At 36.9% G+C, this 27,338-nt stretch overlaps 2 protein-coding genes across 2 annotated transcripts in view; one reads left to right on the forward strand and one right to left on the reverse strand.

Annotated features, from left to right (window-relative positions):
* Window positions 1-6,611, reverse strand: part of LOC140148162 (syntaxin-18-like) — a 32,153-nt gene extending 25,542 nt beyond the window's left edge. Inside the window, exon 1 of the mRNA XM_072170024.1 lies at window positions 6,418-6,611. Within this exon, the coding sequence (XP_072026125.1) occupies window positions 6,418-6,570 (153 nt within the window). The 5' untranslated portion in view covers window positions 6,571-6,611. The remainder of the gene's footprint in view (window positions 1-6,417) is intronic.
* A 378-nt stretch (window positions 6,612-6,989) lies between these two features.
* LOC140148161 (nucleolar protein 56-like) lies at window positions 6,990-17,940 on the forward strand. The gene is made up of 10 exons (XM_072170023.1): window positions 6,990-7,141; window positions 8,348-8,549; window positions 10,381-10,551; window positions 10,821-11,019; window positions 12,161-12,348; window positions 12,932-13,083; window positions 14,320-14,420; window positions 15,566-15,714; window positions 16,110-16,231; window positions 17,131-17,940. The coding sequence occupies exons 1-10, from the start codon at window positions 7,139-7,141 to the stop codon at window positions 17,449-17,451; spliced, it is 1,608 nt and encodes a 535-aa protein (XP_072026124.1). The 5' UTR covers window positions 6,990-7,138; the 3' UTR covers window positions 17,452-17,940.
* The last annotated feature ends 9,398 nt before the right edge of the window (window positions 17,941-27,338 follow it).

A 27,338-nucleotide genomic window follows, 5' to 3' on the forward strand; every position in this document is an offset into this window, starting at 1 on the left:
TCACATTTTTCTGTCCTCTGCTGTCCTCCGGAGTGTCGCGGTCCTGATAGCGTTTTAACACGAGGTGCTCCAAGAACTTAATCAGATCGTTCACTCTGAATACCAATCTGTTGAAACATTGTGCAAGTCAAGGCTCTGCGAATGAAATAGTGTGACAATTGACTCCACTTGCGAAAAGAATCTCTCCTTGTATAAACTGTCAGTGGGGATTTCCCGATCATGCATTAATGTTTACTAATGATGATCGCTTTTATCGGGAGTTTTATACCATAGTAAATCATCATTTAACTAATTTTTATGTCATGCTAAGTAAAAATGGAGTTTCCTCAACACAAAAAAGTCAACTTTGTATTCTTTATTGATGGCAATATAGGATAAAATTGCAGTGAATTAGCGGCACATGGTAAGATTTGGGGTGTTGAATTCTGCACCTTTTACATTAAAAATACACATAAACATAGCATCGTCACGTCGTGTGATCATAATTTTTCAGAACTTTGCCAGTTTTGAAGGGGTTGATTCAGGTTTAGGAGGTGAAAGGTCAGAATTAGGGTTAGGACTACGTTTTCGATAATTAAGGGTTGGCGTTTTGACTAAATAAAAAGCGCCATTATAACATTTATACATGATGAACAAACAGGACTGGATTGTAAAAAACAACCCCTGAACAAGGACTGGATTGTAAAAAACAACCCCTAGTTTTGGGGTTTGCACTCCCATATTTTGGATTTTCTTGAAGTTCAGAGGTTGTGCAATTATGAGGGTAAAATTGAGGGGGGGGGGAAGAATTTTTTGGCAGCCGGGGGGTTAATTTTGGCAAGTCAAAAGGAGGGGGGGGGGCAAGTGCAAGTGATTTTGAGCACACATTCATGGAGCATGTTCAAAACTAAACGCTCGAAACAAACTTGAGAAATAGTAGGCTTATGGAAACTTTTACATTTTCCTGCTTACACTTAATACAATTTTTAGCAGGCCGGTGCAAGCAATATTTACCTTTTTTAGCCGTTTGAAATTGTACCCCTGGGAGGCTCATAATTATTGCATGCTGTATTTTGTTGATGTAAAATGCATAATACAACCCCATGTCCAGCATATCGTAACCTCTAATATTAGTGGGTGATGTTTCCATAGTCGGACTCGGACCCCTTAAAATTCCCATTGGACCCCTTAAATTTGACTTTTGGAGGGCTGAATGAGTCCAACAAAAAATCACTCGGACCCCTTAAATTTTGAAGCCAGCACTACCCCTGGATGAAATGTCCAGGGGATGAAGTGTCCAGTATTCCTTGGTACGAGTATAATTAAAGACAGAGATAAAAAGAATTTATCGCGTTTGATGTCACTGTCAATTACGATCCTTGATAGGTTTACACAGGTTAATCAGCGCGTAAAAGGAAGACCGATCTATCTGGTGCTGATCGGAGAAAAGGAATAGCAGCAAATGGCGCATGGTACCTTCAGTTAAGAAAGTTTCCTACTACATGTATAAAGACCTAACTTTTGAGATGGTTTGCATGTCGAAAGGTGCAAAAGTAACAATATGGCGGCCGGTTATAAATCTTCGTTCAGCAAGTCATCATCACGACACTTGTAAACAAACCATGCTCGAGTTTGATTGACAGATGACGTCAGACGCAATAAATTCTCTTTATCTTTGTCTTTCATTTTATAGTGGAACTAATAATACTAGGGGCCAACATGGCCAATAATTAGGCATGGCAATTTTTAATCAGAAGACAGAAGTAATGGTGCTCAGCCCAAATTTATAGCCCGACCCGAGGTACTCACACCTCCGTCACTACGATTTTCACTGTCCTTCTCCGTACGAAGGTCTGAGACTCCCGAGCATATCTGGTCCAGGGTACACATAAAATACCACTTTTTCTCATAAATACCACTTCCTACCATTCCTCACGTGAAGATGAGACTTAAACAAAACATATTTGGTGCATGTTCGTAAATTTTGAGCACATTTGAGGATGTAAAAGACCAGACTTGTGACTGTTATCATCGTCGTGTTTTGAATTCTTCCTATAAATAGATGCCGTCAGTGTGACGTCATCACCGCGACGTGAATTCACGATGCCCCGTTTTTACGTACGTAGGGCACTCATGGCCCTAGTGGAGTGAGGAAGAAACAGGGCCATGATGTATACCTGGTCCCATGTACCCATACCTAGTGTATGGGTACATGGTATAACCAGGCATTCAAACAGGCACGGAGAGAGCTGTCAAAGAGTGTATATTTCAAAACATGATAACTGCACCAGTTATAAAAATTCACACAAACCCATCATTTTCAAAATACACTGAAACCCTGCAATCCATTTTTGAAAAATATGATCCCTAATGTTTACTTACTTTTGTTCAGCAAAAACCCATTTCCAGTAAGTCAAATTCTGTAATTGTACATGTCTCCATGTTTACATTTTGTGGACTAAAAAAAATAAATACCTGTTTCCAAATATTCCACCCAAAGTGTTAAGTGCCAGACACATGTGTTGGAGCAAATAATATTAGAAGTCATGAAGTATAGGGGAGATTGGGGTTAGTTGAAACATTTTTCACAAAATCGTCTTTTTAACGCAAACCGATTACTTTCAAGAAACACTAACCATATCAGTATAAACATATACATACATGCTACAACAAATAGTACAGCCTTAAACTTTAATGGACCTGCTTATGATTATTCATATAATCCAATTTGAAAATTTGAAAAAAAGTGTTTCAACTAACCCCACCCCTGGGGTAAGTTGAAACATAGGGTGGGGTTAGTTGAAACACGGCTTGTAAAAATTTCAAAATAATTATTATTGTGTTGTTAGGGTTATACTTCCCTTGAAGGCACCCTTTAACATACAATCAGTGTGAAAAAATGAATAAATAAATATGTGGGAGTAAGGGTCAATACTTTGGACACAAGGTGACGAGTGTCACCATGGACCAAAATATGAGAAGCCTAAAATATTATAAAATGTACTTTCTGTGTGCACTTTTTGCTTGTATTATTGCTTTTAACCATATTAAAGCAATATTGAAGAAATGGTAAACATGTTACAAATTTTTAAAAAGTCAAATTTTTAACCATATTTTTCTATGCGATTTTCACGTGTCAACTAACCCCACCTCAAAAGTTTCAACTAACCCCGATGCCTATTTTTACATTTCAAAGTTCATTACACAAAATAAGAAATACAATAAAACTTTTATTTAACATTATTCTGGGACTTACTACTAGTGCTTATGATACTCAAAAATAATCCCCTGAATCTTCAAACAACATGGAGATAACGCATCTTTTCTGAGGGGTATAAAAATTAGTCAGTAAGTCAAAAAACAGATATTCCTTTCCCAAGCCAACACTGGCGGGGCATCAGTGCTGTTGCTAATTTGGTGGATGACCCTTACTAATACCTATTACTAGGTGCCAGTATTTTACCAAATTAATTTTTTGTGTCAGAAAAAAATACAATGTTTCAACTTACCCTGCGTTCCAACTAACCCCAATCTCCCTAGCCTACTCTTTTGACCACACACAGCTGTACATAAATAGATTAAGCTATTCTTTAATCCACCATAATGTGGTGGATTTTAAGCATGAGTGGCAACTCTTTCTCATGCCAAGGTTAAATTGATGACATGTCTTGACCTAATTGGCCAATTTACCAAACATATCATAACAAGATAGAGTTTAACCAAGCCTGAATGTGCTCCTATCTGTAACCATGCTGTATACACATGCCTGTAACAGCTTCTATAAGCAGAGATGAGGTTACATGCTATGTGTAAAGGGCTACATGCTGGAGATAGCACATTCTAATGGTGGGAATTTTGATCACAAGAATTTATGTGGTGGAATAAACACATTTAAACACAGTTTTTGGCAACAAATTTCAACCAAATTGATATTTTAAGTGGACTATAATGCAGTAGGACTTTAAATAATCAAGTTTGGCCACAGAAGACATTGGTGAGTAAGTCATTTGTTGTGAAAAAAACCAGCTGTACATTGAAAGTATGCTTTCCTAGTTTGTATGTGGATTGTAAGTATGTACCGTACCATTTTCTGCGTATAGCCATGATGCATGATGTTTCGGGCTAAGCCCAAATGTACCCTGATTGTAAAACAACCCTTAGGCCCTTCGCACTTGATTATTAGTTTCCTGTTTACCGCCCGCGTCCAAAATTGAAAATCTCAAAATATTTAATTATTTTATTTTCATTTCTAATTTTCTCCTTTAAAATAACTTTCAACTATTTCTACTTGCCATTTTCCGACTTTAATAATATCAACAATAATGATGAATAAACAAAGAGTCCAACTCCACCTTCACTTATTTATAAAATCAAATATTGTTGTGAAATAATTAAATGCCCCCTCTTGTCAAAATGAGTCAATAGTTGCTTGTAAGGCTAATGGAACTCGATTGTTAGTTTCCTATTGACCTCCCGCATCATCTTTTCAATATGACCAAAACTTTCATTATTTTTATAAAAAAGTCAATTATCTGAAAATTGAGATATAACTAATCAAAATTGAAACTCTCAAAATGTCTGACATACCCTGCTGATCATAATCAGCAGTTTTTATTAGTTGTAGGGGTAGAGGATGTGGTAAATAATGGAAATTTATGGATTACCTCATCGTGTTTCTGGTGATTACAAAAATTGCAAATTTCTTTTCATTTTAATTTTAAAAAATAAAATCTTTTCTCAATCTGTTGCAAAATGTCTGTAAGGCCAATGGAACTCGATTATTAGTTTCCGATTGGATGTTTGAAAAAAAGGACGAGGTCGCTATTTCATTATTCATTATTCGGTCTCTTTTCATTATCCATTATGTCAACAAAATCAATGATTTTATGAACAGCTTTCTCCAAATTTAGGTTCCCCACAGTACCAAAGTAAACTGCTCAAATAAAGAAAGTCCGCAGTCATGTAACCCGTCCTACACCAAAACCTGATCGTCTTATGAACATTTAATTGATACAGTCGTGTGCAGAATCTTGTTAGCTCCAACTTGATACCAAATTTGCCACCAAAAACTCTAAATTCAGAGAGATTGAGACCAGTATATGAAATTTGGTGCATTTTCAAAAGTTGCAAATTAAAAATGGACCACGCGTAGCTGTAGTGGTGAATGGCACAGCGCGACCATTGACATAGCCCGAAACAACCGCTAGGTCATATCGATTGCATCGTGCCCTAGTATGCATCAGTAAAGCACTGTAGCAATCCATGCGGTTTAAATTAACAATTGAATAAAGCGTGCACTTGGGATAGTCGACATGGGTTCATCGTGGGCAAGCAAGCTTGACCACATTGCCACGCTAAAGCAATTTTGACCGCGTTATCGCTTTTGATTTGCAACTTTTGAAAATGCACCAAATGCCATAAACTGGTATCAGTCTTTTTCACTTTTGAGTGTTTGGTATCAAATTTGGTATCAAATTAGAGCTAACAAGATTCTGCACACAACCGTATCAATCAAATTTTCATAACAAGATCAGGTTTTGGTGTAGGACGGGTTACATGACTGCGGACTTTCTTTATTTGAGCAGTTTATATATTGTTGATGAAAGACCATCTCAAAACCGGTATTAATGCTTAGATCATCTTTACAGACATTTTGCAACAGATTGAGAAAAGATTTGAATTTGTTTTCATTAAAATGAAAAGAAATTTGCAATTTTTGTAATCATTAGAAACATGATGAGGTAATCCTTAAATTTCCATTATTTACTACATCCTCTACCCCTACAACTAAGAAAAACTGCTGAATATGATCAGCAGGGGATGTCAGACATTTTGAGAGTTTCAATTTTGATTATTTCCATTTGAATTTTCAGATAATTGACTTTTTAATGAAAATAATGAAAGTTTTGGTCAAATTGAAAAAGTGATGCGGGCGGTCAATAGGAAACTAACAATCGAGTTCCATTAGCCTAATGATGATATAAGCATTAATACCTGTTTTGAAATGGTCTTTCATCAACAATATATACTTTGGTACTGGTGGGGTACCTAAATTTGGAGAAAGCTGTTCATAATCATTGATTTTGTTGACATAATGGATAATGAAAAGAGACCGAATAATGAATAATGAAATAGCGACCTCGTCCTTTTTTTCAAACATCCAATCGGAAACTAACAATCGAGTTCCATTGGCCTAATAGTTCAAACTAAATAAACATGATAAAAGAAAATAAAAGATAATTAATAATTAAAAGTCAGTAGTCACCTCATCCCTTTTTCAAAATCTTCAACAGGAAAATAATAATCAAGTGCGAAGGGCCTTAATGCTCTTGTCAAGGGTTTACAGCAAAATACTGTAGGTATAGGGACCTATTTTTTTTTTACACACGTTATTATTCTGGTCAGTCTTCCGAATTCCACTCCACAAAATTCACTTACCACTTCTTTTGATTTTATGGCAAAATCCGTCTTGTGTTTTCCATGACTCAAAATGCTACTCTTTCCATTATCTTTACCAACACCAAGAGCTTTGTTTCTGGTCCTTACGGTCTTCACAGATGCTTTAAAAAGTGCTGTAATATCGGCTGCCATGTTGGCAATAATATCATCATCAGCAGGTCAGTCTCGGCAGGTTTCCCCAGAGAAAATAAAGGTAGAGAAGCGACACTCTCTGCAAACTGCCTATACCGTGCTATACAGCGGTTGAAGACATCTACACAGCAGAGTGAGCAGACAGTACATGTACAATGTGATTCTCTCATTTATAATTAGGATTACGTCATTGCAAGAGCTTTGTTTTGTGAGCGGTACAAAGCGTATAAGTCCGCCCACCGCTGTCAATCATTCTAATGAACAAATCAACAAGCTCTGGCAATGACGTAATCCTAATTATAAATGAGAAAATCACATTGTACATGTACTGTCTGCTGTACTTCATGTCTTCCAACAAGTGCCGGAGTGTCGCGGTCCTGGTTTCCCTGATGTGATTTTTATTTCGCATAATTAGGTATTTTTTTGCCTGAATTTTGCAACCGGCAACTCTGTCAACATCACCACGTTGGTCGCCGATGATTGCGATTGGGAGTGTGTTAGAAAACGGAAATGCGACCAAATTGTCATTAAATTCTTCAAAAACACAATTTATTTACAGATTTAAGTCATGGTAAGGAGTTGTTTAAATCAATTTAAGACATTTTTTAATGTGTTGAGCTCAAATTACACGCATAAAGATAGATCAAATTGGCTGTGCACGAAGCATGCGGATGTGAGCCTGCCAAATTCGTCAGGCTTGCCAATCATGGAATTTCTTTTCTTGCCAATCATGTTGTTTTTCAGTATTTATGTCACCATATATCGTGCTATTAAATGCTTACCCAGTCATGCCAGTGAAGCTTTTCAATTTGCAAAACATGTAGTGTGCCATAATTATTTTGGAGAGTCGAGAAAACAAACAAAGTCAAAGAAAAAGTCACAAAGTGGTTACTCCTACTAGCAAGCCTCCGTCATGTCAATGTCATTGTCATGTGTCCGTAACATCATCTGAACATGCAGGCGGTGATGGAAGCGATATCGCCAATTTTGAGGTCGCCAAGGGGGTACTACACCCCTGGCCAATTTTGTGCCTATTTTTGCATTTTTCTCAAAAATTTTAGCGCACTGGTGACAAGTAAGATATGTATATTATAGGGCAAGGACTACAAGTCCAACTGAGCCTGTTGCACCGTTTTTTTAATGTCGACATGTCGATATAATTCGTATACCGACATCAACAATGTGTCGACATATAAAAAATTCTTAAAAAAATATTTTTGGCCAGAAAAACAAGAACATGTAGGCCCAAAATGACTTGTTATTCAAGGTTGGAAACCAGAGAAATACACTGTCACTGCTACTCAAAAAAAAAAAAAAAATGCAGAGTTGGATAACGTTGTACATTTTAGTTACTTTTGCTTCTATTGAACAGCTAGCAATGCATAGGTATAAATCAAAATGTACAAATTTATCCAACTTTGTAAAAAAAAAATTGGATATTTTTTAGTAGCAGTATTTCTCTGGTTTCCAACCTTGAATAACAAATAATTTTGGGCATATAACTTACTTTTCTGGCCAAAAATATTTTTTGAAAATTAAAAAAAAAATATGTCGACAAGTCGGGATACGTGCCGATGTCGACATTATGTCTCCGATATTTATTCCTAGCTATTATGTGAAATGAGACACATGTAGCAGCCGACAAGTGCATCTTTTTGATATGGATGCACACATATTTGAAATATTTCAAATACATGTATAGGATGCTTACGTGATGCATTTAGAAAAATTGTTTATAATTCCAGGAATATATTATAATTATTGTATTTTGTTTCAGGCAATGTTCGTGCTCTATGAGCATGCATCGGGCTATGGCTTGTGTTCCATCAAGGAATTTGAGGAGGTGTCCATGCTTCACAGTCAAGTAGAAGCTTGCCTGACGGATTTTGGCAAGTTTGCTGGTCTTGTTAAACTGCACGCTTTCTCACCATTTAAGTCAGGCACTAATGCATTGGACAACATCAACAGTATATCAGAAGGTAAGAGCCAGGGTTAGCGGTGCCTGGTTAAAACAGGGGGTCCAGTGGAAGCTATTTGGACCCCTTAACCCCACCTTTAGTCTGAAAATAGGGCGTCCAAACCTAAAAACAAAGGGTCCAAAACGCCAAAATCTTTAAAAATAAAAAAAAATTGAAAAATCCAAAAAAAAGTTATTTTTTTAACAATTTAATTTAATTTAATTTAATTTAATTTAATTTAATTTAATCTAATTTAATCTAATTTAATCTAATTTAATCTAATTTAATCTAATAAATCTAATTTAATCTAATTTAATCTAATTTAATCCAATTTAATCTAATTTAATTTAATTATTTTATTTCATATTATATTATCTATATATTCCATGTCTACCGCCTGCTGAGGCTGGTCAATAATTAATTTTATACTGCCCGTAGAGGGCAGTATATCTTTGTTTATCTTAAAACCAAGATGGTGGACTCGATCTCATAAAGTTCGCGATACGGCCAAAAGGGTTGAAGTTACTGTAAATTCTACTTCACAAATCAGTATTACTGTGTGATATATCAATTATTGAAGTAAATTAGTCCATAATTCACCATTTTACTTTTTAGGGGTTCAGTTGCTTGGAAAATGATGTGCATATTATGCAATTTGGGGCCTAGAATGCCTGACTTTCTGAAAGTTTTGGAAGGCTAAAATAATGACCGGCCACGATATGAATTGAAAATTTACGTCGCCCAGCCTTGGATATTCCTAAAAACAACGACTTTTTGTGGCCGATTTTGAAAATTAATGACATATTTATAAATGTAGATAAACAGTTAACATTGTTAAATGGGAGGATTTTTTATTTCTACACAGTAAATCCGGCTGCGATTTGGATGCGTCCAGTTGAGATTTTTTGGACCCTTAACCTCCTTGGATTTAGAAATTCAGTGCGTCCATATTTACCCATTTTCAAAATTTTGCGTCCAGGACGCAATGACGCATTAAAACACAAACCCTGGTAAGAGCTGAGTGTGACTTGAATTTCCTTGAAAAAAAAATTTTATTTGTAAGTTTATAATAGTTTTTAAACTAAATTTTTTTCAGATGCATTTGTTGCACAAATTTGTGTAATTACTACACCCCTTGATAAATTTGTGACTATTTTTGCATTTTTCTCAAAAATAATTACACACTGGTAACAAAAGTTATGTATATTATTGGGGCAAGGAATCCAATTACTACACTGGAATTTCAGTGACCCAAATCAAGCGGTTTGTTATTTATGATCAGAAATAAGGTACCGCTAGGAAGTACCTCGTTTCCTATCATATATACTGAACCGCTTGTCTTGAGTCACTGAAATTTCATCGTAGTAATTGGATACCTTGCCCCAATAATATACATAACTTTTGTTACCAGTGTGTAACTATTTTTTGAGAAAAATGCAAAAATAGTCACAAATTTACCACATGGGTGTAGTACCCCCTTAAAAGTTCCTTCTGTTGCTTTCAAACATAGTGAGTGTCAGTGATATGTGTATCCATGTTTTAAATTGATTCTGTGTTGGGGTTGTGTGTGTGTTTGCTCTGCAGCCTTTTGTGTGTAGTGCATGATGGGGTGTGTGTAGGGGAGTGTATGAGAGCTGTGATCGGGAAATCTAATCTCTGCTTGTCTTATGCGTTAGAAGTTCTCCAGCAGTTTTCCAAGTTATCCAGCAGGCATGAGAATTTTCAGGCTTTTGCCTGCTTCTTCAGGCAGTCTTCAAAAAAGCAATTCTCTTGCCTGATCCAATTAGCAGGTTACTATCTAACAAAAAGTTTCAAGTGTAATGCCAGTTTTCTTTACTTGGATTTTTTACAGGTGTGATGCACGAGGACCTTCAACTGTTTCTAGAAACAAACCTCCCGGAATCCAGTAAGAAGAGGAAGAAGATCAGACTTGGTGTTGGTGACCAGAAGATTGGTGCCGCTGTTCAAGAATCTATGGGCTTCACTTGTGAAACAGGAAGTCATATTGCTGAGATTCACAGAGGTGTGTTTCCATGGTTACTACCCTTTACTTCCCATGAATTTTGTGAAAGTGCTAGTCTGCTACTTATTTTTAACAATATGTACCGAGGAATAAGATGCCAAAAAGAAGAATGGCTACCAAGAAACCAGTATGTTTAAATGCCGTTTTTGATGGGTTTTATTCCGTGATATTTTTGTTAATAATCATACTTGTGTCCATACTGACAATATTTGGAAATTGTTTCCCCCAAAAAAGTTTTCTTATTCTCTTGCTTCCTCTATTGCCAACAGGATTACGCTATCATTTCCATCGTATGGTGAAAGGTCTTACGGCTACATCGGAAGCCAAGGCACAGCTAGGTCTAGGACACAGCTATTCTAGGGCCAAAGTCAAGTTCAATGTACACCGAGTAGACAACATGATCATCCAGTCCATCAGCTTGTTGGACCAGTTGGACAAAGATATCAACACATTTTCAATGAGAATAAAGTAAGTCATGTGGATTTAAGCAAGGATTCAATTTTTTGAATTGGCATGTATCATTGTATGTAACATGTAAGTCTGTCATTTATCCGTCCAGTGGACATGGAGACAAAAAAGAAATAACAACATGCAAAAATAAAGGGAAGTGCATTAGACTAGGGCTACAACTAATGCACAATTAGGAATGCCAAAATATGTACCACGATTTAAAAAAAAAAAAAAAACCACAAAATTCTGATTTCCTACACATACAAAAAAATTATATTTTTTCCTCGCTGATTTGGAGAGTCCTTAGACCTCTAAATCAACCACAAATGATCCTAGCATTTAGCTCTAGGTCTAGGCACTTCCATATTTGTTAGAATTCAAGCCAAAAACCGTGATTTGCAAATAATGCAATTGGTCAGAGTCCTATTATTTTTTTGGCAAGCTATGCAATTTACCGAAGTTGTGGCAAAATTGTGTGAACTGATAACTCGCCCCTATGCCCCTTATACAGGACTCATTCTTATATGCATTGGGCTATTCCATTTGAGATCCATTACCCTCATGGAAGACATGAACTTAATCTCCCACACAGGGTGTGTATATTTTAAATAGAGTCACTCATTCAGGTAACGCCATTTGAAATTCACACTCCTTGTGTGGAAGATTAAGGTCAAGTCTTATATAACCAGTCCATATTTGATGAGTCTTACAAACTCCCCCCCCCCCAGCACCCACACACATACACACCCCTGTCTGTGTTTGCCTCCAAACGTGGACATTGTGTTTTGCTATCTAACCGAGGACGTGTGTATGATGTTTTCATCGCCTAACCGTGGACTAAAATGGCGGAATTTTTTTGTGTATAATACGAAACAGAATTTTAGCCATCATCCTGTGGACGGTAGTTTTTACACGTGTGGTCCTCGGTTTCAGGCAAATAGTGTTTAAAGCATCTAGCATGCATTTGAGGTCTTTTGCAGCAGTTTGAGACCGAGGACAGTCCTCGGTTGGAAGTAGGTCCACAGTTTAGGGTGAAAAATCTTGTGTGTGTCCTCGTTTGTCGGCAAACACGTACGCATTACCCACACATGTGTGTTTGCACAAATCATCTACTGCTAGATTATTCATTGAAAATGCAACATTTCTATTCCGTCCACAGAGAATGGTACTCGTATCACTTCCCAGAGTTGGTGAAAGTTGTCACCGATAACACCATGTACGCCAAGGTGGTCAGTTTTGTTAAGAACCGTTATAATCTGACGGATGAGCACCTTGAAAGTTTGGAGGAGATCACAATGGATAGTGCCAAGGCTCAAGCTATACTGGATGCTTCAAGGTCCTCTATGGGTAAGCTGCACACTTGAGGCATTTTTGGCACAAAACAATCCCAATCTTATTGGCAAGTGTACTCCCAATTATGAAGGCATCAGAAAATACATTTGCATGGGGTACTCAAATATGATAAGGCAAAAAAAAAAAAAAAATTGTTGTGTTGCCCTCAACCGTCCTACCCTAAATCCTGAAAAATCAGGGTCGCAATTTTTTTTTTTTTTGAATGATGATTTTTACAGATTTGTTCAAAAATGTTTTTCACTTAAAATTAATATTTTATTGAAAGACTAGTCTTTAATTGATGTCTAACAGGTATCCAGAAGTCAAAATTGACAAATGTCCCCTAATTGAAGAAGCATTATTATTTAATATTTGAGGGATTTTTAAAAACTGAAGGTTAAAAAAAAAAAAAAAAATACCCCCCCCCCCCATGATGGCAATTACTACATGTACATGGATGATAATGTGGATCATTAATCATCATGGGTCGTACAAATTTTGGGATCATTTTTGTAAACCACTGAATTTAGAAGGGACAAAGGACCCACCTTTTGGTGAAAACTGATTTATATTATAATACTTTTTCTTCTTTATACAGGTATGGATATCTCTGATATTGACTTGATAAACATTGAGCGGTTCACCACACGCGTAATTGCCTTGGCAGAATACAGAGCAGGACTACATACTTATCTGAAGGAAAGGATGGGTAGTGTGGCTCCCAACTTGTCGGCTTTAATTGGTGAACAGGTGAGCAGAGCAAAGATATTTTGTCAGATGTAAATTCTGAGCAAATTCTGATAAGCTTTCTATATCCATCAATGATTTCACAGCTTTACAGAAATACAAATAATCAATGAATCAAGTGATTATTGGAAGGAAGAACAGAAGTTAACAATAATCCTGTAACACCCTAATCACTCTACATTTTACCATACTGTTTACCGACGAAAGTGCATTACAAGTTCTTGGGAGGTACCTGGGTTTGAATCTCTTGTGTTAGTTACCTGAAGGTCTGGGATATTTGGGTGGGCTCTTGGGAGGTACCTGGGTTTGAATCTCTTTTGTGTTGGTTACCTGAAGGTCTTGGATATTTGGGTGGGCTCTTGGGAGGTACCTGGGTTTGAATCTCTTGTGTTGGTTACCTGATGGTCATTACTTGTTTATGAGCCTTGCCCTGGCCTTGATTGTGCAACAAGTTGGCTTAAAAGTTCAGTGGCAGCAATGAGTTCATGAACTTGGTCCCTGTCCACAAAATCCAATTAAAAGAGGCCAGAGTTCAATCTCGAACAAAGCTGATGTTAAATATCACTATATATCATTGCTTGATTTGCTTCTCATACCTTCTGGTTGTTTGGAGACCATTAATACAATTTTTTGTTGACTCGATCCGTGGTGGAATCACATAAGTTACTCGGGCACAACATTACCCGGCTAGTCCCAGCCTTGGTGTGAAGGGCATTATGGAATTCCCAAACTGTGAAGCATGGTGCTATCTTTTATCTCAACAGGCAGTTCATTTCATTGCCATCGAGAACTGCCTGTAAAATATTCAGGATGTGACGGAACCTACAATAAGAGCTGACATTGGAAACTAGTGCGCTCGATGCATATTTATTAATGCAGGGAATATCAGGGTTCGAATGCATTAAAAAAAATTGCGTAGCAGTTTTTGGCTAATTCCTCATAATCAGGATACTTCCATATACTAAAGCACTATAAAAAGTGCTATACAAATGCAAAATTGGGTAGCAGTTACTTCAAAATGTGGAGCAAACTGCTATGCGATACAGCCAAATTCGAACCCTGGCAGGGATGCCCGGCTTTGAACATGGCCCAACCAATTCATTAATTTCATAATGTATCCTGTGCCAGAACAATAAGTTAGGTATTGGACTACTGCATTTAATGTTTTGCCAATCATCTGTGTTATGAGTTATACCAGAATGAATCAGTTTTCATTTACGCTTGACATGTTTATTGTAGGTGGGTGCTCGTCTAATCTCGCACGCAGGTAGTCTGACCAATCTGGCCAAGTATCCTGCTTCTACTGTACAAATTCTGGGAGCGGAAAAGGCACTCTTTAGGTAAGGTGATATTATCTGTTAGTGTGCATTGGTCTGCAAACAAGAACACACACACACAAGACTTTTCACATTCACATAGTTCTGTAGTAGGTCACAATGTGCCAGATGCATTTAGTGATACATTAAGGTAGGGACCGAGTCCGGAATTGAGTCCCGCCTGGTAGCTGTCGCTGAGTACCGGGCAGGAATTCCATGCCCGGATACCGAAATTCAAAAAAAAAAAAAATTTTTTTTTTTTTTTTTGTAGTGTCCCTGGACACTAGATCTAAATGCTAGGATCATTCAGGGTTGACCTAAAAAAAAAAAAATTCAAGATGTTTTGTATTTTTAATATGAAAATTGATACTTTGTATTCATGTCATACTCTATTAATGATTTCAAAATGCATTCAAATTCAATGCATTTTGAAATCATTAATAGAGTATAACATGAATACAAAGTATCAATTTTCATATTAAAAAATACAAAACATCTTGAAATTTTTTTTTTTTTTTTTTTTCGTTTACCCGCCGAAAAAAATAAGCGGGTACCGGGGCACAAAATTACCTGAAAATCCCAACCCTATGATACATCCTCTATTTTGCTTTAAGTTTTGGTTGTTGGACATATTGCGTACTGTGTAGCGTACACAGCTATGCACACAAAATGCACCATTTTTATCCTCAGTTTGACTGTGTTGATTAAATGTTGATTTATACGTCCTTGTTTTGATAGCAAAACAGAAGGTCCGTAATTACCTGGTGCAGACAGGTAGAGGTGTGTGTGTTGTGTTTAGTTTTGTAAACACATGTTTGTGGGGGGGCGGCAGAAAATGCAGTCGACCGCCCTTGGTGGTAGAGTGTAAATAACATAAAAATGCATTGTAAACAATGTCTGCAGTTAGAGGTGTAGGGTCAATCTGCACTTGAAATTACATGAAGGCAAATCAAATTAGGAACATGTGTGATGAAAAGAATGCAACATGCATTTTGGGAAAGAAAGTGACAGGCTTTTGTGATGTTGTGAGGTGAAGCTTTTAATGATTAGGCTTGTGTGCATGTTGTATACGTACTAAAACAAAGATAAAACATCCTATAGAGGATTTGCCTGCTTTTATCATCAATCACACCAGACAACAAATGAATTGTTGTGTGTTTATCCCGCAGAGCTCTGAAGACTAAGGGCAACACACCCAAATATGGTCTCATTTTCCATTCTACATTCATTGGGCGTGCAGCACAGAAGAACAAGGGCAGAATATCCAGATACCTGGCAAACAAATGCTCCATGGCATCAAGAATTGACTGCTTTGCTGGTAAGTCTAGCCATATTGTATTCCAAGATGATAAGATATAATCCAATGGTTGTTGATGACTGTAATGTATTACGGCTTTATGTACATGCCGACTTTGTCAAGTACTTAATATAAAAGGCATAGACTTTTATCTTGTCCGTGTTTGGCTTTCATCCCTGGAAAGTGTCTAGACAAATTTAAATATTCTGCAAAGATGATCTTTTTTGAAACTCCTGATAACCTTTGTGATTAGTCCCCTGGCGACGTAGAAACGGTGCATTCATATTCAGGCTTTGGTAATTTTCCCAAGGTTAACCAAGGTTTGGTGCCAAAACAAAAAAGTAAATTGATTTATTTTAGATTTGTTAATGAGATGTCAGCAAGTAACCTTGTTGTTTCAATGTGTCTTGTAACAGATATGCCATCATCAGTGTATGGTGAGAAGCTACGTGACCAGGTGGAGGAGAGGTTGTCATTCTATGAGACTGGAGAAGCACCTCGTAAGAACATTGACATCATGAGAGAAGCTATGACTGAGGTAGGGTATCTACCATCCCAAGTAAAAGCACAGTATCTATATATAGTCCGGATATATTCCTTGAGGCAGTAATGTAAAATCAAATTTTGTAATTTTCTCAAAAAACTGCTCATTTTTGCAGGAATCTAGTATGCTAGTTGGATTCCTTGCATCATTTCCATGTACGTATCATCATCAATTATTGCACAATTATAGTTCATCTCACCTTGCGATTGGTAGACACTTCAAAATGCGTCTCTGTATGAGTGTATGATTGTGCATTCTTTTCGCACAGGTGTATCATACTGTGACATGCACAGTGGCGCGACTAAAGTTAATTTTGATTGCCGTGGTCCAGGTTAGCGCTGGTGAATTGCGATCGTGTAGAAGCGACAAGGTCGCCTATTACACGCTTCACAAATGGGTCAACCAATTTGTCTTTTGTGTGTACGCTTGGCGCACAGCTCGGACCACGGAAGTAATAAAAAATTAACTTTACCGTGAATCTAGAGGTACAGTGGTACAATGTGGAAAGTAAAGTGCAAATTAACATCACCACATTGGTGCATCGATAAAATTCGGACCTGCTACCTTAAATTGAAAGCCAATCAGTCTATGCTTAAACATATAAGGCAAAAAAAAAAAGGTTTGTCTCAAAGCTCACAAGTTGTTTGAAAACAAATGCGAAATGTGATTTTTTTTTTTTTTTTTTTTTGCCGACTTGGTATTTTTATGGTATTTTGAGGAAAAAATCTGATTTTCGCCGAATTTTTCTGGAAAAAAATAAAAAAAAAATTCCGCATTTCTTTTTTTCCAAATCATGCGATTTTACAAACGCGCGCGCAAGCTTTGAGACAAACCTTTTTTTTTTTTTGCCTAATAACCATTTATTAATTTTTTCTTCCATTACTCTCTTTTAGGCACAAGAACAGGAAGTACTGATGAAGAAGAAAAAGAAGAAAGACAAGAAGAAGAAGAGAAAGTCTGAGGAAGCGTCCGTTGCCATGGAAACGGAAGAAGCTGCTGTTGAGGAGGAAGAGGCAGAACCACCCAAGAAGAAGAAGAAAAAGAAGCACAGGGAGGTTGAAACAAATGGGCATGCTGGGGAGGAAGAGGAAGGTCTGGATACTACCATGGAAACCACCATGGAGACAACCTTAGATAGTACCCTGGATGATGCAACAACACCCAAGGATAAGAAGAAGAAGAAAAAGAAGAAGAAGAAGGAATTAGCAGAATAGGGGGAACATTATAAAGGGGGAGCCTAGTGGGTAAAATGACCAGACTCATGATCACAGGGTTGTGGGTTCGAGTCACATCGCTGCCAATTTGTTGTCCTTGGGCAAGGCACTTAATCCTGTTTGCTTCATTTCACCCAGGTGTGAAAGGATACCGTCTTAAAAGCTGGGAAGGTAAATAGACTTGTTGTGCGTTAAGAGTAGCGGACCCTCCACAGTAACATCATCATACACAGAGGAGTCCAGCCCCAAGTCCCTTCGAAAGACAGATGGTCACTCTGCCTGTGAACTCAGTCATGAACTTTTACCTTCTTATAAATTGGAAATCGGGTCAGTCATTTCTTAAAGTTTTTTGTTTAATCCAATTGATTACATCATTATCTAAGTGAATGATACATCACATTTTTGTTAAGAAGAAAAGCTATATCTTCTTTTGTGACCGAAGGTGTATACAGCAGAAAATTTTCATATGATTTCTATAATGCATGCATTGAGGCAATGTTTCAGTGACCAAAGTGATATAAAAGAAGAAATAGCTTGATACTTTGTAAACTTGGACTTGTACCAAATCAGCCCTTATCATGAATCTAATATTATATTTTTGCATCCCCATGCATCCCCATGGCCATTTAGCTAAGTATATCTATGAGTAAGACATTGTGTAGATTAGTTGTGTCCAGTATTTGTACAAAATTTCATTTGTGGCTTTAGTCACTATTATAATTTTAAGCTCCTTTCCATTCATGAAGCCCTAAACACATGGAATGTATTGATACAGTGTTATACCGGGTGTCCCAAAAAAAGGTTACATGTAGATTTTTGAAAATAATCTAAGTTACTGTTAACAAATATAACTATCCTTTTCATGACATAAACTATGTACCCTCTACTAGTACCACTGTGAATGTCAAGTTCACAACCTGCGTACTTAGCCCGCATTCCAGGCATTCCTGACCAAGGTTTATTGCACCAATGTCACAACCACCGTGTATTTGGCGGGGCACTTGAGTAGGCCCAGCCATAACATGGCAGATGCAGTGTTTTATTCTGATAAACAAAAAAGAAAACTTTTTCAGTTTTATTTCAAGAGTTCAGTCAGAAATGTAAAAACAAACAGCAGCGATTTCAAATCAACAAAATTCAAGCAAGGCCTATATGCAAAAGATTGTTATTCATTTCACTATGTTGATGACTGCAGATACAGCGTGCAGAACTGCTTTCACCAATAAACGTGTTCTTCTCTAATGACCATTTTCCTAATATTTGTTATCACCAAGAGTCAAAAAGCTCTAAAACTGATTTATTTTCAGTGTCAATATTTAACATTTCAATATGTTTCTTTTGTGCAATAAAGTTCAACAATGAAAGATAAGAAAAACATACAAAGTAATAGAGAAAAAAATCTGAAAACAAAATCGTGCTTGTGTTCGACTTTCGTTGTGCAATATTTTGATGGTTAGCCACTCTTGACACCCCTGGAATCTTGCGCTCATGAGTTCAGTTGCTTTTAAGATACGGAATTGAAACTTGGCGGACAGATACAAGAAGAATGAATAAATAATATTTGAAAAAATGACATCGTTTTGTTGTACCATCACAAAATGCGGTTCAGTTTCTACATGTAACCTTTTTATGGGACACCTTGTATTTGTGACAGTTGTAAATGTCCCGATAGCACAGTAACAAAGTGGCTTGTTCAGAGATGGAAGTATGTATTTGAGGACTTGTGTCAGGCTTTTTGGTTAGCTCAGTGACAGAAAGACCCATCTTCATTAGCCGCTGTGTGTATGATTCTGTGTATTCACACATGCACTCATCTAGGTATGCCATGTGAACATATGCATTCACACACATGTACTCTTACAGGTATGCCTTGTGAACCTGTACATTCACTCATATTGGTATGTCTTGTGAACCTACGTGTATGCATAGGTATGCCTCATGGACCAGTCACAGCCAAATATACACACAGCAGCTGATGCAGATGTCTTTCTGCCCAGAGCCATTATGTCAGTGCAGGTTCTTATGTGACAGAAATAATGATTAGTCTTGCCCCTATTATGGGCAATGGATACAGTCCAAAACTAAAAATAGTTACAAATTGATGCATCATACAGGTGGTGGCCGCATTGCATTCTCTAAATTCAGTAATTTTTCATTGTCAACCGTGTAATTGAATGGGATTATTTTGAAATGTTAAAACGCTTGAAATATCACAAACAAATAGGCCTATGTTGATAAATAATATTTATACAAGCTAAAACCGTTGGGGTTCGATAATGAACTAACCGACTTATTGGAAAATGCCATATGGCCATATGGCCGGGCAGTTTCACAAGTTGCCGGCTCGATCATGTCATCCGCCGCCTGCATCATAGTTATTCACATCTAGTATTTTCATGCCATAAATCATGTGACTTACTATATTGTTAACTTTGTGCCTTTTTTAAAAGTGTATCCTCGTTTGCTGCTTTAATTAAATACAAAATCAATTTACTTTGCTATAAATTAAAATCTGTTAAAGTTATATTCATCAATATAAAAGGTAGCAACCATTTTAAGTGTCTGTTTTATGTATAGTTCAATTAATATCAAGCTGCAATGCCTTTTGCAGTTTATTAAAGTGTATAGTGTTGTAAATTTGGTAGTGGGCTTGTTTAGAAATAGTATGTCGGTAACTGTAGTAATTTTCTTTTTCTTTTCCCCTCATGAAATTGGCTATTTTAACCATAATTTAATGTTGTCGCACCTATGTGCAAACACCAAGCATCCTCTTGAGTATCAATATCATTTGACGGTGACATTCGAGTCACCCTGTAGATCAGTTTCATATCAAGTCAAGTACAGGGTTTGTTATTAGGGTGATCCATATTCTGTTGGTGAATTTGTAATAAAAACTGAAATTGCATATTTGAACATGGCCAACTGAATGTTCTTGTTATATATGTGCCCATCCACCACAAACTGGTCGTAAAGTCGGCATTTTCCATTTTGAGATGCAATCAAAAACAGTATATGGATTTCTATGTAAAATATAGTAGGAATTTGACCTTTGATGAACCATAACTTCACTTCCAGATGTTAGATGAAGCTGGTTGAGGTGTCATTTTAAAGCTGAAAGTGAATTCTTTCAAAATCTGCAATAAACAGAAAATGATCTAGAGCCGACTTTACTACCACTTCGTGGTGGATGGTCACATATAATAATGACTGTATAGCTAAAGAAAGCAATTGTGATAATGGTCAAAAGGAATGAGTCTAATGTTGACTATTTTCAATCTTGATTTTTGTTCATTCATTCACACTTTCCAAACACCATTAAAATTGGACTTCTAGTTGTAAAGAAGAATATCTTAAGAATGTATCGCCTGTTTTTATCAATAGGCAGTAGTAATTTTGTAATTATCTGTTTGGCACTTAATATTATCATTGCTAACCAAGAGTCCAGGACACAGATTGCTGTGTGGACTAAAAAACCCATCTTAAACCAGCATTAGAATAGTCCGACGAGTAGGAACTGTTTTTTTCTTAGTTACCAACTATACTCTAACTCGGATCGCTCAAGAAAGATTAACCACAAAAATACACTAACCGCCCTCCTGAAAAAAAATTTGGGGCGCGGTCACTGGACTTTTCGCGATTCGTCTTTCTTGCACCATGTCAGATAGTGATCATAGTGTGAAATGAGTATAGTCTGGTAAACTTAGAAAAAAGGTCCTACTCGTCGGACTACATTAGAAGGATTATGGTATAAGAATGGCAGACACAAAAGGAGGTTGATATTAGTTACGGTAAAGGCCCTCCTATTGCATCCGCCATTCTTGCAATGGTAGTATTTGTTACTATTTTCTTTTTTAAAGCTTGTAATTGAGCAGCTGGAGATAATAAAACCTGTGTATAAAGGTTTGTAACAAAAATAATTGTTTTTGTGTTTTCCTTAAAAGAGCAACATATAACGGCGGTCACAGATAAAGAACAATAATTACGACTGAGAGTAGGTATTCTTTTGTGCAGCAAAGGCACCAAAACATTTTTAGTTTACAAAATTTGGTACAGGTGGTGGAGAGCAGTAGCATAGCCAGGACCTGGGGGACTTTCAAGGGAGGAAAAATTTGACCAAAATAGGTTAGGCCTTAAAATCTTAAATATCCCACAGGGATTCTCGCAGGCACCCTGGCTTTACAACTGGTGGAGGACGACCAATGTTTATGTTGGTATGTGATTCCTGTACAAGGAATTCATTTTACTTTCTCCCAAAGGCGCGGAAGAACAAGTTTTATGGGCCTGATCGACTCGGGATTTTGCGTTTTAGGAGATATGTTTTGAATTTGCTCAACTCATCTTGTGAAATCGGCTGTTTTGGCCAAAATATATTGACTTACTGAAAATGTGTGAAAAAAATCCAAAACATTTTCAAATTAGGTTTGCAAAATATCAAATTTGTCAAGTTTTCAGTAATATTTTAGGTCATCTTAGCCTCCAGAAAAAAATCTCAACTGACTGACGCTACTACCTGTTTTGTCGCCCAAGTACACTACTTAAGGTGGTACTACACCCCTTGATAAATGTGTGACTATTTTTGCATTTTTCTAAAAAAATAATAACACACTGGTAACAAAAGTTATTAAGAAGTAGAAGTATCACAGACAGCTATACAGTGCTCGATACCAATAGATGGTAGAGCTATTTTAAAATATAAACACAGATTTTATAACATTTCACTACACGGTGTTTCACGCAAAGGCGATCTTCAGGTGAATAAATGAAAAACACGATGATCAAGGGCCTTTCCAAATCAAAAACTCCGTAACCTAGCAACGAAATATAAAGCGTACATAGCGTGCAGCGGTGTGCAAAACACACCTAAGCGCAAGTTTGACGCTTTTGCGGCAGGTGGTGAAATAGGTTATGGAGAAAAGAATGAATTCATTTGATAATGAATAATGAATAGGTATATTATAGCGGCAAGGAATCCAGTTACATTTGTACTACACTGGAATTTCAGTGACTCAAGACAAGTGGTACGTTTTTTATGATAAGAAAAAGAGGTACCGCTAGAATGTACCTCATTTCTTAACATATATAATGAACCACTTGTCTTGAATCACTGAAATTGCAGTGAAGTAATTGGATTTCTTGCCCCTATAATATACATATCTTTTGTTACCAGTGTGTAGTTATTTTTTGAGAAAAATGCAAAATTACATGTACCGTATTCATTCCAATAAGCGTCCAGGGTGCTTAACAAAGTCATTTTGGGTGGGCGCTTAGTTTTTACCTGGTTTTTAGTCATCAATCACCGTCTGAAAGTATTTAGTTACTCTCAGTTAGTGCGCCCTCATATGTGTCTTAATTTAATATTATATTGAAAAAATGTTTTTGAGGGCGCACTATAAAGATGGCCGCTGCCGCGCCGGCAAAAAATACGAATTTGAGACAGAATTAGCTCAAACTTGGCCTTTTAAAGGCATTTGCAGGTGGTTATTGTGAAGTATTTTTAATATCTATACATCTGCACACTATGAAATAGCGTCATGATTTAATTTTGGTGAACATTTTGGATACTTTTGATGCTCAATTTCCCTCATGCATGCATGTAAAATCACTCGACAGGTAAGCTTACTGGAAGTATTTTGACAACATTGGATGGGCGGTTAATAATTTCATATTGTGTTTGTTGCAAAGTCGCTGGGTGGGCGCTTATTGGGGCATGGGCGCTTATTGGAACGAATACGGTAGTAACAAAATTTATCAGGGGGTGTAGTACCACCTTAACAATCTTTTAAAATGAATTGGGTTATTTTTTTGAAGTATTTACCCAATACCCATGTCCCTACTTGCCCTAAATGGAGTTAGCCAAATTCATTGTTATAGGGCAACAACAAAATGAATGTCACAACTATGACATTGAAACCCTCCTTGACAATTATTATTAGCTCATCTTTTTTGTTCAAGAGTAGCAAAATTAAAATTTAACAGAAATTGTAGCCTACATTCTGGCTTGAACTCCATTATAATGGGTGTTATACTGCGAGGTAAACCTTACGTTTTCATGTGTAGTAGCTTCCTCCATCCAGCATCACCTGTAACATATTCATTAAATATGAGTTAGCGATTGGTCTTTGTTAAAACCGTGTTTCGCATGAATTCTTTTGGATAAGCGAATAGGGAGTGGACACTGGCACTGCATCGTAAACTAACCCTGTATGCTGACCTCTTTAGCTCGCTTATCACGCTGACTAAATGTCAAAATAAAACATTAACACTGCTTCTGGCTCTCTACTGTCTGATCCCCCTGTTCCATAACTTAAGAGAATCCCTTGGTAACATAATTTTAGCAACTGGACGAATTGCTATTTCATATTCTGCTAAAATCATAATTTTATGATCACCTTAGACAATAATGACTAAAGATAAGACAAACAGTTGATTTTGACCTTTGGTTTATTTTATTACAAAAGATGGCATAATACATTCATATGACAATTACAGAACACAAAATGTGTGCCGAGAACAGTGATGTCGTTACACAACATTAGATATCAAAAGCTAAACCTTTAAACTACGTATAAATCAATCTGTATGCTTCACACTAGGCCTCTCATTATCACCTTCAGCTGTGGTTGAAAACATGTCAATATATTTCAAACCAAGAAATGATGGCATGATTGATCCTTTCATTGTGACTATTCTATAATGTATGGTGGAATATTTTAGCGAAATTAATTGACATTAATTTCGCACATTTGAGCAGTTTTCAGTGTGCTTTACTTGTAATTTGAAAGACATAGCTACCCAAGGGTAAAAAATTGGGCAACTCCAGTTAAATTCCACCCACCCCCTATGGAAGACATGACTTTTAATATTTCCACATAGGGAGTGGGTGTATGGATTTCAAATGGAATAGCCTAAATATGTTTGCTCCCCAACTGCCAAATTCAAAACTTCTTGAAAGTATCCCTCTATATTGAAAATATCCCTCAATACAATAAGTTATGCAGCAAAGTTACTTGGGAATCAAAGAATATTGAACTTATTACTGTTAGAATCATTTCATAGATAATAAATAGAAACACTGTATCAATCTAAATTTGACATGTTTTCAAGAGTCTCAGCAGATACAAATGATAAATGACACACATAGTAACTTGATGAGCAAACTACTACATGCAGTATGACAGCGTCGTTAACATGAAAATAATGAGACAATGGTAGTAGCGTAGAAGGCTAATTTTCTCCAAATTCATGAACCGATATATAACATCAGACAACAGATCACTGCCAAGGTTCCTTTCTTTTTTTTTTTAAAGCAATGTAAAGCAGGGTCTTAGCTAGGATTTGGCTGCACAAATTTTGACCATGAAATCATAAACCAGACCTCCACCCCTGGGGGTTCAGTCAGTTCAAATAGCTATTGATATAGCCTCGATTTATTAGTTTGGTTTTGTTTTGAGTTCACAGAACTTATTCAAGCATTATTTTAGTATTTAGCATATGTCACAGCATATGAAAATGTGTACTTTATCTATTCACTCAATACACCCACCAGTCCACTTGTGTGAGAGGCGTGTTCTGTTTCACCCATAGACATTGTGTGTGTTGATGTCTAACTTCCCTCGCAAGTGCAGAAATGAGATTTTTCAGCTGAATTAAGCTTTTTTAATGCTTAAGGGGGTACTACACCCCTGCCCAATTTTGTGCCTATTTTTGCATTTTTCTCAAAAATTATAGTGCACTGAGGACAAGTAAGATATGTATATTATAGGGGCAAGGACTACAACTACTGCACTGGGCATTTTATTTCAGCACAGACAAAAGTTTTGGAGTTACAGTCAAAAATGAGGGAAAACCAATATTTGATCAATAAATCAATAACACTTGGTTTGAGTTGCTGAATTTTCAGTACAGTAGTTGTAGTCCTTGCCCCTATAATAGACATATCTTACCTGTCACCAATGTGCTATAATTTTTGACAAAGATGCAAAAAAGGCACAAAATTGGCCAGGGGTGTAGTACCCCCTTAAATTAACATGTTATTATTTCTTTTCAGCCCAATTTTGGATTGTTTTGGTCAATTTCACACTGTTTTTTGTACTATATACTTCACATTTTTCAAGTAAATGAAATCTCATACTTGCAAGTGGAAATGGCAGGCATATTGAGTAAATAAGTTCAAGCAAACCAGGTATTATGCAACCCCATTTGCCCCCTATGATCATAGAGTGCATCTGGAGAAAAATAAAAACAATATCTTGACCATTGCTGTGAAAAACAAAATCACAAAATGGGAAGCACATATATAGCACACTCTACATGCCAAGTTAACATGTGAACTATATAATTTCTAATTTAAAAAGAACAGTTTTGTATCCCATGTTCTCTCATTTTTTACAGGTTCATTTCTAAAGGTAATTTTATTCAGTTTCATCCTATTTTTAGTTTGATGTACATAATCAAAGTTAGAATCAAATGCTAGCAATTAGGCCCAAGAAGTTTCTCATAATATCTTAAAAATAAACTGAGCTCAAAAAGAAACTTATAATTTTTCACAAGGTCATATCTTGAAATCCTGTCTATCAAATTCTACCAAAATTACACACAGGTTTACTTCAATACTCTACTCTTAACACATGTCAGTAACCACGCAGTTATCCAACTGACACAACAGCAAAATGCACTGACATGGAACAGCTTCCTGGAACACATTCACAGCCCAGCCCTGTTTCATGAAAAAAGTGTATGAAAAGCAGAAAGCAGCACCGTTTTATCATCTGTGCAAGGATCTTGTGTGCAAGGATCTTGTGTGCATTCTCACATATTTTTTGTGCTGGGTGCCAAATGTTGGGCTGTGAAAGTGGAGGAAGTCCAGGAAGCTGTCCCATGACAGTGCATTTTGCTGTTGTGTCAGTTGGACAACTGCTTGGTTACTGACATGTGTTTTGAGTAGAGTATTAAAGTAATCCTGTGTGTAATTTTGGTTCATTTTGAATGACAGTATTTTAAGATATGACCTTGTGATTCACGCGTTGTAAAACATAAGTTTCTTTTTGAGCTCAGTTTAGTTTGCAGATAAGCAATTAAAACCTGAATCTGTATTTAGATAACACTTTGGGCTAGTCCATTTGAAATCCATAACCCCCCTATACATGGTGTATCAAAATGTTTGGTACCCATCAGATTTGGTATTTATTGACAAGCTTGCTTCTTCAATATGCAACATTGGATCTTCTTGAAATGCCAATGATTTATAGCTTGATAACCTTTCATAACATCCCTCTAAACATAAGGTAGCTCCAGATTTACGTTTTGTTGTGGTAGTCTTGCCCATAATCACTGGAAGCTGATGGGCACTGATCATTTTGATACACCCTGTAGAAGACATGCTTCTAATCTCCCACACAAGGGGTGTAGATTCAAATGCAGTCACCCATTTAGGTAAACCCATTTGAAATTCACACTAAAGTGTAAAAGATTAAGGTCATGTCTTCCATAGGGGTTGTATCACAGAGTAAGATAAGACAGAGCGCATACCACCAGTCAAAGTCCCCGTGTATTATTGTATGCTACCAGTTCTCGCATATTCATGAGGGCCGATTGTTCGTTTATTCGCGCCTGACAATCACGCCAGCATTGTGTGCCTTCGTGTATCTGCGATAGGCGTTGCGTGCTTTTCGCGATTACACGCGATAGACCGTGAAAATCTGCGGTAATTGCCTAGCAGTCTCGCCTGTCGCATTTCATGGAACAATCGGCCCTCATTATCGGATGAGGCGGAGACTTTGACTGGTGGTACGCGCTCTGTCTTATCTTACTCCTCTGTGGGTTGTATACATTTCAAATAGAATAGCCCAATGATGTCAACTGATCCAGAAGTAAGAAATTTGCTTTAA

Source organism: Amphiura filiformis, chromosome 3 (genome assembly GCF_039555335.1).
Source record: "Amphiura filiformis chromosome 3, Afil_fr2py, whole genome shotgun sequence".
NCBI classification, from domain to species: domain Eukaryota; kingdom Metazoa; phylum Echinodermata; class Ophiuroidea; order Amphilepidida; family Amphiuridae; genus Amphiura; species Amphiura filiformis.